At 35.7% G+C, this 12857-nt stretch overlaps 1 protein-coding gene across 2 annotated transcripts in view; it reads left to right on the top strand.

Annotated features, from left to right (window-relative positions):
• The window catches only part of LOC131168338 (26S proteasome non-ATPase regulatory subunit 7 homolog A-like), an 84035-nt gene that overhangs the window by 63179 nt on the left and 7999 nt on the right, over positions 1-12857 (top strand). The window contains exons 5-7 of one of the 2 annotated variants that reach the window (XM_058127677.1): positions 308-380; positions 2119-2177; positions 2326-2448. In XM_058127677.1, coding sequence (XP_057983660.1) covers positions 308-380; positions 2119-2177; positions 2326-2448 — 255 coding nt within the window. Of the gene's footprint in view, positions 1-307; positions 390-2118; positions 2178-2325; positions 2449-12857 lie in introns of both variants that reach the window. The other variant, XM_058127676.1, reaches the window with a different exon arrangement.

The following is a 12857-nucleotide window of genomic DNA, read 5'->3' on the forward strand; positions in this document are numbered from 1 at the left end:
TCACTAAAGCCTTGGGAGGTGCTCATGTGAAATTCTTTTGTAACAAGATAGGAGCTATGATATATATGCTCCAGCTTGAGGGGCAGTGTTAATGGTTATTTGGTCATTTTGTATTATTAGTAAGTGTGAGTTAGCAAGGGTGTTATGATCATTGGCATTGTACTTGACATGTATTATAAATAGAGGGAGAGAGACCTATCATTGATGCTAGAACTTCCATTTTACCCAATTATTCAACCCTTTATATTATTTCCTCACGAGCTCTCTGTTTGTTCTTAGGTTTGATTTTGCTTTGTTATGTCTGCAGAATGCTATTCAGAAAATTCAAGACTTTGTTCGTGTGCCTTCAGAAATTGCTGCTAGTGAAGAAGAGGAAATTGGTATGCCAAGTGAGGAAAATCTAGGGCCCATCCACTTGTATAAAACTATTTTCCTTTTCAGTTTTTAGTTTTTCAAATAATTACAAAATTACTACCTGTTTTTCAGTTTTCCAAAATTTTGCAACATTTTTAGTATTTCAAACCCAGATTTAACTGGCTGGTCTGACCAGTCCATTCTTGCTCCAACTTGTCTAATGAAAATTCAGTCAAACTCAACAAGAACCAGATGACCTGGAAAGAACCAAATAGAACTGTGTTTCAAGTTGTTTTATTGCTTTTTGATAAAATATCACCCCCAAACCACCAAATACTTATGCTTGGCATTAAATCTGAAGGAACAATGATGTTAGGGGGGAAATGTAGCCAAGAAACAATGTGAGGGAGGGACAGGCAGAGAAAGAGATAGGGAGAGGGGTCACATTTGGGAGATCTGGAGGCTTGGTCTCTGGAGGATAGCCTGGGGCCTGTTGCTGTTGCGGAAAATGGCTTTCATTTTCCATTGTTAGTTTCTAAAAAATTACAAAAATAAATAAATAAATAAATAACTGGAAAGCTGTAAATAGTATTAGCACTATTCATTAGTCGAACATAGTTTTATTTTTCATGTCTAATTTTTCCAATAATTACAAAAATTTCACTTTTTTTCCAATTTTCTAAATTTGTAAAGTTGGAAAACACCTTTTTATTGTTTTTTGGACTTCTGATTTCTTAAATGATTTTTGTAAAACAGAAAAATAATCTTTTGTAATTATTTAGAAATTGAGAAATGAAAAATGAAAATTTTTTCCTATACTGAACAAACCTTTATTTACTACACTTTAAATACAAATATTGGAAAACTGAAAAATGAAAGCCAAATTGTTTCCCACAACTAAACAAGCCCTTAGTTTTTAAGCTGCATAGGTACACACTATCAGACTTCATATTGAAGAAGTCAGATAAATTATATAATAAATAACAGAAATGTGATATCTCAGATACACTGGGTTGAACTAGTCGAGCTGCTCAATGCAAGACAACCCTCTGGTTCACTGTCTGGCCCAAGTTTATGAACATATACATAGATAAACTTGGAGAATATCTTTTTAATATTTTCAGTGTTCCCCACATTTGGAGAACTTTGGGAAACTGGAAAACAAGGAGTCGTTTTTGCAGTTATTTGGAAAGGTAAAAATTTTAAACAAAAAGGAATTCTCCCACAGTTAAAAATCATTTACTTTTTCCAGCAGCCTAACCTTCCCAGACCCACCATGAAAACAGAAATAGGAAAAGAAAGAAGCAGGAAGAAAATTTGAAAAAAAAAAATTCTAAAAGCAGCAAATATGTTAATAAGTAAAATGCAAGAGAAAGGAAGTAGGAAGTTTACTTTTTAAACGAATATGTGGTTCTCATGGTCTTAAATTTTGATAATTTCGTCGAATTTTCGAAGAACTTTTGGATTTTGGAAGGGTTCAAAATGAAATCAGGCCCAATTTACTTATTTATATGCAAAATTTCTGCCAAGAATCTGAATTTGCATTTGTTTTGTTTCTAAATTATTCAAATAATCTCTTCTAATATTTCCAAAGTTTTACCCTCAATTACTGTTATTATAAGTTTCAGATGTTTCTATAAATTGGAATTGTAATTTCTGTTGGAATTTTTTTTAATTGAGACCCTTGAAATTTTTGTTAAAATCAAGTCCTTGGTGGTGCATATTTCATTACTGATGAACTGCTCACTGTCGAATAATTGACAGGAGTTGAGCACTTGCTGAGGGATGTTCAATATACAACAATCAACTCACTTGCAACAGATGTTTGCCCCTTTGCTGTTTCTCATTCCAGTTGATGATGCATCTTCTGTATTAACTTCAGGAATAATTAGTGGTTCAAATTTTAGCTTATAAATTATTTCTGGAAAATAGAGCACAAAAGAAATGCAGGTTGTCAACTTTCTTGTACAGGTTACTGGAAAATTCACAGCCTTGCGTGATTTGGATAAACAGCTGTGGGTGATTCATCGTTATCTTGATGCTCTTATTGATGGTAGAGTTCCATTAAGTCATGAGATTCTTTACCATATTCAGGTACAAATTGCCTTATTTACTTATGTTTGTGTCCTATCAATCCATCTGTTTTTTCATACCTTGATTAATCAACACTCAACAGTCCGCCTCAAATTTAATTGTGCTGCATGCTGTCTGTCTCTTTTTTGGTTCTATTGGTCTCTTTTTGTATCTCTTGGTTCTATCTGTCTCTTTTTGTATCCTTTGGTTCTATCACAGGAAATATGTAGCTGATCCTGGTAATTGGTCACTAAGCCTCCCTTCATTATGTTGACATTATTAGTTTCTAATGGATGATGACAAAACCCTCTGGTAATTATGAATTTGGAATTGGAAATACATACTGGAGAACTGGAAAACTTACAGATCATGGTAATTGTTAACTAAGCCTCCCATCATCATATTGACATCATTAGTATCTAATGGATGATGACAAAACCCTCTTGCAATTATGAATTTGGAGCTGGATTATGCACTGGAAAACTTTTTTGCTGATACAAGTCCACGTGTAATGCATGCTATGTGTCACATAAACAAATGACAGTTTGTCTCAATACTATCTTATATTAGGAGTTTTGTCAGCCATAATACTAATACTATGTACTGACAGAGGATTGTCTCCATCCTTTAGACCACCCATTTGGCACACCTATTTTAGGCGTAGATTTAGGAATTTGTTCTTGTATTAGGATTTCCTTTGTATTGTTTACTGAGTTTTGTTGGTATTGTGTAATTTCATGTTTCATTGGGGATTTTATGTAAATATGTTAGTAGTAGTAGCTACAAGTGCTGAACATGTAAGTTATCGTAGTCATTGATTGAATACGAATTGCAAGTACAGTTCTCCCCTCCTCTCTCTCTCTCTCTCGTAGGTTCTTCCTTCCCTCCTCTGTTCTCTTCTTCTCTCTCTTCTGTTCTCTCCCTATTCTGTTTAATTGTCTGCTGTCCAGCCATCCCTTCTTTCTTCTCTTCTGCTGTGTTCTTCATCTCCGCGTCTTCTTTATCTTATTCATTACTCTCTCATTTCTCTTTCTGATTTCTGAATCATGTTGCTTGTCCTACATCAAATTGGTACCAGAGGAAACCATGATCACCAATTCACCATGCAGCCACTGTCCATCAGCCTGCAACTTCTCCAGAAATTACAGCCATGCCCCCGAATTTCAATCACCAACATCCACGAAGACAAAACCCTTTGAAGCACCATGCACACTATTGAAGACAAAACCCTCTGAAACACCACCCCCTGAAGTTTCATTGCGATCCGACCAGCTGAGAGTCCCATACGCTAGCTGAAACTTTTCCAGCCGACCCCCTGTTAAATTCCTATGCTTCCTGCAGTTTTCTTGATAGACTGCCACCCTCAATGGAGTCGCCACCTCTTGATCTGGCACCATCTGTAGCACCATTGCCAGAACACCCTCGCCAGCAGCATATATGCCCCATGTGCTGGCAACCTGCAAGTGAAAAACTTTGAGTGTTCTCCTGCCTCCAGATTCTTGAGAAATTGCCTTCCAGCCTCAGTGAAATGTGTTTTTCCTTGTTATTTTAAAGCAGAATTGGGAGAAATTCATGTGTTACCTATGATAAGTGCTTTTTGAGGAAAATCTCATAGCCAACCTGGGGTTCAGTCCTATCTGTTGGTGTTTTAAGGCTGTTTCCTGGGGATTAGGAGAATCGGGAGTTGAGGAATTGCATGATTATGCTGATAATTTGATACTCAATGCAATTAGTGTTCAAAATCTTTGGTGACATAACCAAGTTCTCACATTTCTCTTGATTAATGTTTGCAAGATTAGGGAAATTAGTGATTTGCATAATTCCAAGTTTCTTGTTACCATTTTAAAAAAAAGAAAACTCTTCCCTTTTTTCTTGTAAATTCCTCTTGTTCATTCATTGCTTCAATCCTTGTTCATACCTATACCTCCTTGTTGTCACATTATGTAGGGCCATGTCAATTCATATGCCTTATGTTCAATAGCTTCATGCATGTGCATTGTAGCAAGTTTAACGTTCATGCCACTTGTAGTCAAGTTTAGTCTCATTGTAACGTATTGCATTACCCATCGCTAAGAAAAATATTGAGACCATCCCATTGAACTTGCACCCGTTAATGATCAATCATTGTCTATCCAATTAGACACTCTTTAGGGGTCAGCGGACCAAAAATTTGAGCGCATCACAGGATAATTTACCCAAGTCATGAAGTTTTTAGGTAAATTCCCTATTGTAGATGATATAGGAAAATTAGTGAGGTACTCTAATGAGTCCCCATATTTAGTTGGGTCAGCCCAGGGTATCCTTCCTACTCCAGGAATTCCTATTGCACCAAACAAGATGACTCAAACTCCAAAACAAACTAGTAGACCATTTCAACCCCTTCAACCTCAAGCCAATCTAGAGTCTAGATTTGAGGAAGATAACTTTGAGGAGTTGGCCGATAAGGTACCAAAATAACCCTATACTTGCTCCACATTCCCCTTGGCATGATTGGAAGGACTATGGATATGCTTCAAAAAGGGTCAATGTAGATGTGTGTGCTTCGGCCCGGATGTAGAGTCTAGAGAGGGGGGGGGGGGTGAATGGACTCTTTCGCGTATTTTTGACTTTCTCTACAAAATCAAATCTTGCCAAGATTGCAAGCAATTATATCACAATATATAAAATGCAAATCATACACAAGACACAAATTAAAGAGTATAGGGAGAGAAAACTTAACACCAGTATTTTAATGTGGTTCGGCACCAAGCCTACGTCCACGCTTTGAGACCAACTCAAGGATTCCACAATCCACTAAAATACTCCTTCACCAGCGGAGAAGCCTTATAGCAAGAAAACCAATCCCTCAACGCTCACCAAGAGCCGCAAGGTTCACCAAGAAGCCTTGCAAGTTGGTTCACCAAGAACCTTCACTAATTGGTTCACAAAGAACCTTTACAATTTGGTTCACAAAGAACCCTTTGCTACAAGAAGATGATTACAATAAAATGCTTCTTGTTGAGCTAATATCAAATACAAATCAAACCTCACACTATTCTCTCAAGTAATGAATCAAACAAGATTGGAGAGCAAGATAGAATTTGAGCACTTGTAATGAAGAACTAAAATGCAAAGGTTTTGTATTCAAAGATATTTTTCACTAAGAACTTGTAAAATCACCAAAACCCATCCTAAACAAGTCTATGGACTTGTTTTTATAGCCAAAACCACGAGCTAGCCATTATATGACCATTGGGAGTGAATCCCAAATGATTTGCTCGAGAACCAGCCATTGGTGTTCAGGTCCCGATGTTAATTGTTGACGAATTGCACCCAATTGTCAATGAGTGACCTTCAGTCGTTGACGAATCTACCCTTTTCGTTGACGAGCCACCTAGGCTGAAAAACATGTTTTGCTACTAGAAAAATTTGTCGACGAGTCAAACTCATTCGTCGACGAGTCTCTGCAATTCATCGACAATTCAATGCCATTCATCGACGATTGCCCTATTTATCATACTAATAAGCCTTTTAATGACTTAGCCCATTCTTGGACAAAATATATGAAAGGTACTAAGTCTAATGAAGATTAATATTTGTCTACATGAATTTCCCTTTGAATATAAGATATCTTGTTTATGAAAACACATTTGAAAGCTCATTTTGATATCTTATATGCTAGTATTTCCTTTATAGAAAATTATACTCGACTTCTTTGAACCTTTTAGGACATGAACTTGTTTTGTCAAAACCTGGACTAAGTATGTAAAAGTTTATAACACAAATACCACTTAACACTTGTCCCATTTGAAAACATATTTGAGTATAGGATTCTTTTGTCAAACTCTTTGATTTAACTATGAAAACTATGAATGTTGAGTTTGTGACTTAGTGAAATCCTATATACTCTTGTGACCTAGTAAGCATGTGTATTTTGCTCAACTCTTGCTGTGAAATCATGCATGAAACAAAACCGCAAGAGTTACAAAATATAATACCTCAAACACTCCCCTCTACATATAATTCTACATTAAGCGTCCTTGGATGTGCTTGAGTTCTTTCGAGTGAGTGTCCTTTTGATCTTTCCTACTTGACGTCTACTCAGTCCGATCTTTGGCTCTGATCTGGTACTTCATGTACTTGTCATTTGTACCTGTACTTATCAAGATCTGCAAAGATGGGAATACACTAGGAACAACAAATAGGTTAATATCGTCAAAACATATTAGACATGATTATGTAGCCACCAAGGCTAACAATCTCCCCATTTTTTATGATGTCTAACCTATTAAGAATTTACTTAATTTTTGCATTTGTGTTTGTACTTACCATAGCTTAATATGCAAAGATTAGTTCACCTAGAACCGCTAATGGATTGTTATCATCAAAACATGACAATTAAGCTCATGTAGCCACCAAGGCTAACAATCTCCCCCTTTTTGATGATGGCAGACCATTGGTGTTCTCTATAGGGTATAATTTCAAAGCTGCCCCTCAATTTATGCATATTATTAAATGGGACTAAAATATGCTCCTCCTTACTATATGCATATGTAAAATTGGCTCCCCCTTACTTTATGCATATAAGTCATAATAAAGATATTTATATCTATTGGAGCTTTAACATGTAATTAATAAAGTAGAAAGTTCATTTAAGATGAAACAATAAGCAAATTGAACTTTCATATTACCACATGCATTCTATCCCACATATATAACACCAAATATCTTCTCCCCCTTTGATCATCATCAAAAAGAGAGGTGCTATCCTTTTATTTTGAAGTTGCTCTAAAAAGCCTACTAAGACTAATTTCCATGTTGGTGAGGTGAGTATGTGCTAAGTTCATATACCTATTGTCGGTGCTATATCATAACATCTGAAAAACCTAGAGTGGCTTCCATCTTTATTCATGAATGATGATCTTAAAGTTTATTAGAATGATACTACTTCTTGTTGGATCAATCATTCAAATATGGACATTTTCCATGAAGAATTCATGCTAGGTATTCTTCTAAACAAAGCATATGCTCTCAATGATATTACAAATAGATGCTTCATTTGAATACCACTTGTTGTTATGATAAGCTCTACTAAAACTCAACTTCATGAATGCTATGTTTTAGATATTCTAACTATGTATCCAAACAAGCATATATCATCAAAACAAATTTTATTACCAAGGAATATATCTTTTGTCTAAAAGGGATGGACTAACCTATCATAGCATGCTTTTGAACCTTTATTCATACAAGGTTTTTCAATTTACTACTCATAAATTTTATTCCTAAAGAATAAGCCTTGAGCACATGCTATTTCATCTCATAAACAATAGCCAATACTTTTAAAAGAGATAAACCAATTACCAATATATAAAAAACAAATCAAATTGGTTTCATAATTTGAACTCATCAATATTGGCATGAATCTCTAAAAGGTTCCCAACAAAGAAATCAAATCATTTAAAATGCATATTTTGGGATTTTAAACTTTGAGCACATCATATTCATCATATTCTTTTTAACTATGTAAAGTAAAGTCTACCTAAATCCTATTTCGTAATCCTAGGTTCTAAGGAAGCAATAATTCACAAATCATGTGTTTCCTTTTGGTACCCATTCTTCCTTGGGTGCCAATGTGTTGGTTTTATTTACTACCCGTTCAAGCCTCCTTTCTTTGCTTCTAGCTCCTCTAACCCTTTCTTTCACAATATAAACAATTTTTGTTTGTGTGAGAGGGTTTTGATTTATTTGCACTATCTTTGCTTGATGAGGCATAACCATGTGATTTACAAGAGGATTTTAAATTCTTTTTGGAAAGATTATTTCTTTTAACTCCCAACAATTTATTGGAGTTTTCTTTTCCTCTTATGGTTTTACCATGATTTTCAATTTTGTTTTTCAAGAGAGCATTTTCTTTCAAAACATTTCCAATTTGATTTTTCAATTTTCCTACCTCTACTTGAAAAGATTCATGGTCTTTTTGAGCTTTTTCAATAAACTCCTCAATTTCCTTTTTAAGGGAAGCATTTTCATCTTTTAAGGTGGAACAAAGACAAGGTTCTTTTTCTTTGCATTTTAACAATTTATCTTCTAAATTTTCTACTTTTACTTTTAAGGCTTCATGCTTTTTTTCAATATTTTTGTTCCTTTTTTACTAAAACTAATTCATTAAACAACTTAGCACAATTTTCCACTGCTTCATCATAAGAGTGTTCATAATTATCCTCATTTGAACTTACTTCCTCTTGTTTGTTAGCCATGAAGCACAAGTGTGCTTCTTCCTCCACTTCATCATTGGTTAAGGTTCATCAATTTCATTGTAAATAGTAGTATTCATAACATTATAATCTTATTTTTGAAATTTCCCTTTGTGTTTGATTAAGGGACAATTTGTTATGAAATGACCAACCTTTTTGCAATTGTAGCACTTAATGCTATCATTTTTGCTTGTTTCCTCTTTTCTAGCTTGCTTACTAAACTTTGGTCCTTTTACTAAGAATTTTCTAAATTTTCTTGTGAGTGATTCTATATCATCCTCACTGTCCTCATCATCATCCTCTAGCATTTCTTTGTATTTTGGACTAGATGATTTTAAAGCAATACCTTTATCCTTCCTTGGCTTCTTAGAATTTTTTCTTAATTTCATAGGTCATAAGTGACCCAATTAGCTCATCAAGTGTGACTTTGGTTAGATCCTTTTCTTCCTCAATAGCGGTTGATTTAGCATGCCACGACTCAGGTAAAGATCAAAGAACTTTTTGAACATTATCCTCTATAGAATAAGTTCTACTGAGTGCTTTTAAACCATTTGTGATGTGTGTGAACCAAGTGGACAGGGATCTGATTGATTCTCCCTCATCCATTTTAAACATTTCACACTCATTAACTAGCTTGTATATTTTGGACTTCTTAACTTGGGATGTACCTTCATGTGTGACGTCAAGCTTATCCCATATTTCTTTACCGGTTTCACATCCACAAATAAAATTGTATTCATTGTCACTTATAGCACAATAAAGAAAATTCTTGGTTTTAAAATTAAGTTCTACTAACCTTATTTCGGTGTCCGACATCTCCCCAAGTTGTTTTGGTTCACCTTTGTCATTTTTGAACTCATAATCTCCCTTTGTGATGACCCCCCACATTTTAAGATTGTGTGCTTGTTAGAAGATGGTCATTTGAGTTTTCCAATCCGGGTAGTTGGAACCGTTGAACATTGGTGGTCTGGTCACAAATTGTCCTTGGGAAGAGGTATCCATCAAATATGTCATTTGATCTTTACGCTCTGGATTTTACTCCAAAAAATGCAAGCGCCTTGCTCTAATACCACCTGTCGGCCCGAGTGTAGAGTCTAGAGGGGGGGGTGAATGGATTCTTTCGTGTATTTTCGACTTTCTCTACAAAATCAAATTCTTGGCAAGATTGCAAGCAATTATATCACAATATATAAAATATAAATTATGCACAAGACACAAATTAATGAGTATAGGGAGAGAAAACTTAAACCCGGTATTTTAACGTGGTTCGGCACCAAGCCTAAGTCCACGCCTTGAGACCAACTCAAGGATTCCACAATCCACTAAAATACTCCTTCACTGGTGGAGAAGCTTTACAACGAGAGAACCAATCCCTCAACACTCACCAAGAGCCGCAAGGTTCACCAAGAAGCCTTGTAAGTCGGTTTACCAAGAACCTTCACCAATTGATTCACAAAGAACCTTTACAATTTGGTTCACAAAGAACCCTTTGCAACAAGAAGATGATTACAATAAAATGCTCCTTATTGAGCTGATATCAAATACAAATCAAACCTCACACTATTCTCTCAAGTAATGAATCAAACAAGATTGGAGAGTAAGAGAGAATTTGAGCACTTGTGATGAAGAACTAAAATGTAAAGTCCCTAGGTTTTGTATTCAAAGATATTTTTCACTAAGAACTTGTAAAATCACCAAAACCCATCCTAAACAAGTCTATGGACTTGTATTTATAGTCAAAACTATGAGCTAGTCGTTATGAGACCATTGGGAGTGAATCCCAAATGATTTGCTCAAGAACTAGCCTTTTTCTAGCCATTGGTGTTCAGGTCCCGATGTTAATTGTCGACGAATTGCATCCAATCGTCGATGAGTGACCTTTAGTCATCGACGAGTCTGCTCTTTTTGTCGATGAGTCACCTAGGCTGAAAAACACGTTTTGCTACTGAAAAAATTCGTCAATGAGTCCCTACAATTCATCGATGATTGCCCTATTTATCATACTATTAAGCCTTTTAATGACTTAGCCCATTCTTGGACAAAATATATGAAAGATACTAAGTCTAATGAAGATTAATATTTGTCCACATGAATTTCCCTTTGAATATAAGATATCTTGTTTATGAAAACACATTTGAAATCTCATTTTGATATCTTATATGCTAGTATGTCCTTTATAGAAAATTATACTTGACTTCTATGAACCTTTTAGGACATGAACTTGTTTTGTCAAAACCGGGACCAAGTATGTAAAAGTTTGTAACACAAATACCACTTAACACTTGTCCCATTTGTAAACATATTTGAGTATAGGATTCTTTTGTCAAACTCTTTGATTTAACTTTGAAAACTATGAATGTTGAGTTTGTGACTTAGTGAAATCCTATATACTCTTGTGACCTAGTAAGCATGTGTATTTTGCTCAACTCTTGCTCAGAAATCATACATGAAACAAAACCGCAAGAGTTACAAAATATACTACCTCAAACACTCCTCATTACATATAATTCTACATTAAGCTTCCTTGGATGTGTTTGAGAGTGAGTGTCCTTTTGATCTTTCCTACTTGACATCTACTCAGTCCGATCTTTGCCTATGACTTGTTACTACATGTATTTGTCACTTGTACCTATACTTATCATGATCTGCAAAGATAGGAATACACTAGGAACAACAAATAGGTTAATATCATCAAAACATATTAAACATGATTATGTAGCCACCAAGGCTAACAGTTCCTATAAATGGAAATTGGACCCAAGCTCCTTTTTAGATTGGGTAAAGGAGATGGAAGGTATCTTTTATTCGAACTATATATGTGGTGAGGACATAGTTAGGTTTGTTGTGATGAAACTTGTAGGACCAAAAAAAAAAAAAGAAGAAGAACTGAACCAACAAATCTTGGAGCAGTTAGGTGAACCTCTTATTACCATGTGGGAAGCAATGAGACAAAAATTGGAAGAGAAGTACCTCCTTCCTTCCTATAAGTGCTTTTTGTTCGATGACCTCCTAAACCATCAACAAACCACCACTATAAAAAGCTATATTAAGTGGTTCAGGGAGCTAGTGCTTGGGGAGTGGTATTGTTAAGGTCAGGCATCACACTGCAACTGGGTTCGTGAATGGTCTTGAGGAATATGTTAGGAGGGAGGTTGAATTGCTTTCATTTGTGTTTACAGGTAGTGTATCAGAAAGATCTTGCCATAAAGTACCACAAGATCTATTATAGATCTTCATCTCGGGTGAGTGAGTCTCATCATTCCAAATCCTTTCCTTAGTCTAGGTCTATCATTCCTCACGCTACCCCCAGAGAAACTTCTCCAAAGCAAATAAAGTTCCACCATGTCATTCACTCTAGTGGATATTTTATTCCTCAGGCTAGTGGCTCACATGTCTAGCGTCATCATTTGCACGCTAGAGATCACATTGTTGCTCATTGTCCCCAACGAGCCTTAGCTTTAGAGTGTGAAACTGATTACCTACCTAATCGTGAGGATTAGTTTGTAGATGCCTTTGAGTAGTTGGGTGATCAAGGTGAGCTTGATGATTTTTGGGAGGATAGCCACCATGTTAGGTGGGTAGGCATGTCTTCTGCACTATTATGGATAATGAGAAGGGGAAAAAAACCACTATTTTTCGCACTTCCATTCACTGTTGGGATAGGGCATGTAAGCTAGTTATTGATGGGGTATAACATAAATGTGATCTCCAAAGATGCTATAGGAAGATTGAACCTTGAAGGAGAGGCACACCCTCAGCCTTTTTACATGATTTGGTAAACAAGACAAATCTATCAATATACTAAGGGAGATTATAAGGATAGGGTCTATTGTGATGTACTCAGGATGGATGTGGCTCATGTCTTGTTAGGGTGACCATGGTTATTTAATCATGATATAACCAATTATGGTGGGGAACCTATGCGTTCAGCCACAAAGATAATAAGATCATCTTGACCCCTACCACACCCATTCCCGAGAATCCCAAGTTAAGGAACAAGATTTTCAAAGAAGCATTCACTTGCTAGATCATATGGATTTTAAGCAAGAGAGCTTAGAAAAAAAGTGTATTTTAACAATCATCACACGAGAAGTTCCTTATGAGGATCAAGAAATTTTATGTGTGCATCCATTTGAGGTAGGAGAGTTATATGAGTTTTTTGATGTTGTACATTGACCTACCACCTATGCAAGA

Source organism: Malania oleifera, chromosome 11 (genome assembly GCF_029873635.1).
Source record: "Malania oleifera isolate guangnan ecotype guangnan chromosome 11, ASM2987363v1, whole genome shotgun sequence".
NCBI lineage: Eukaryota > Viridiplantae > Streptophyta > Magnoliopsida > Santalales > Ximeniaceae > Malania > Malania oleifera.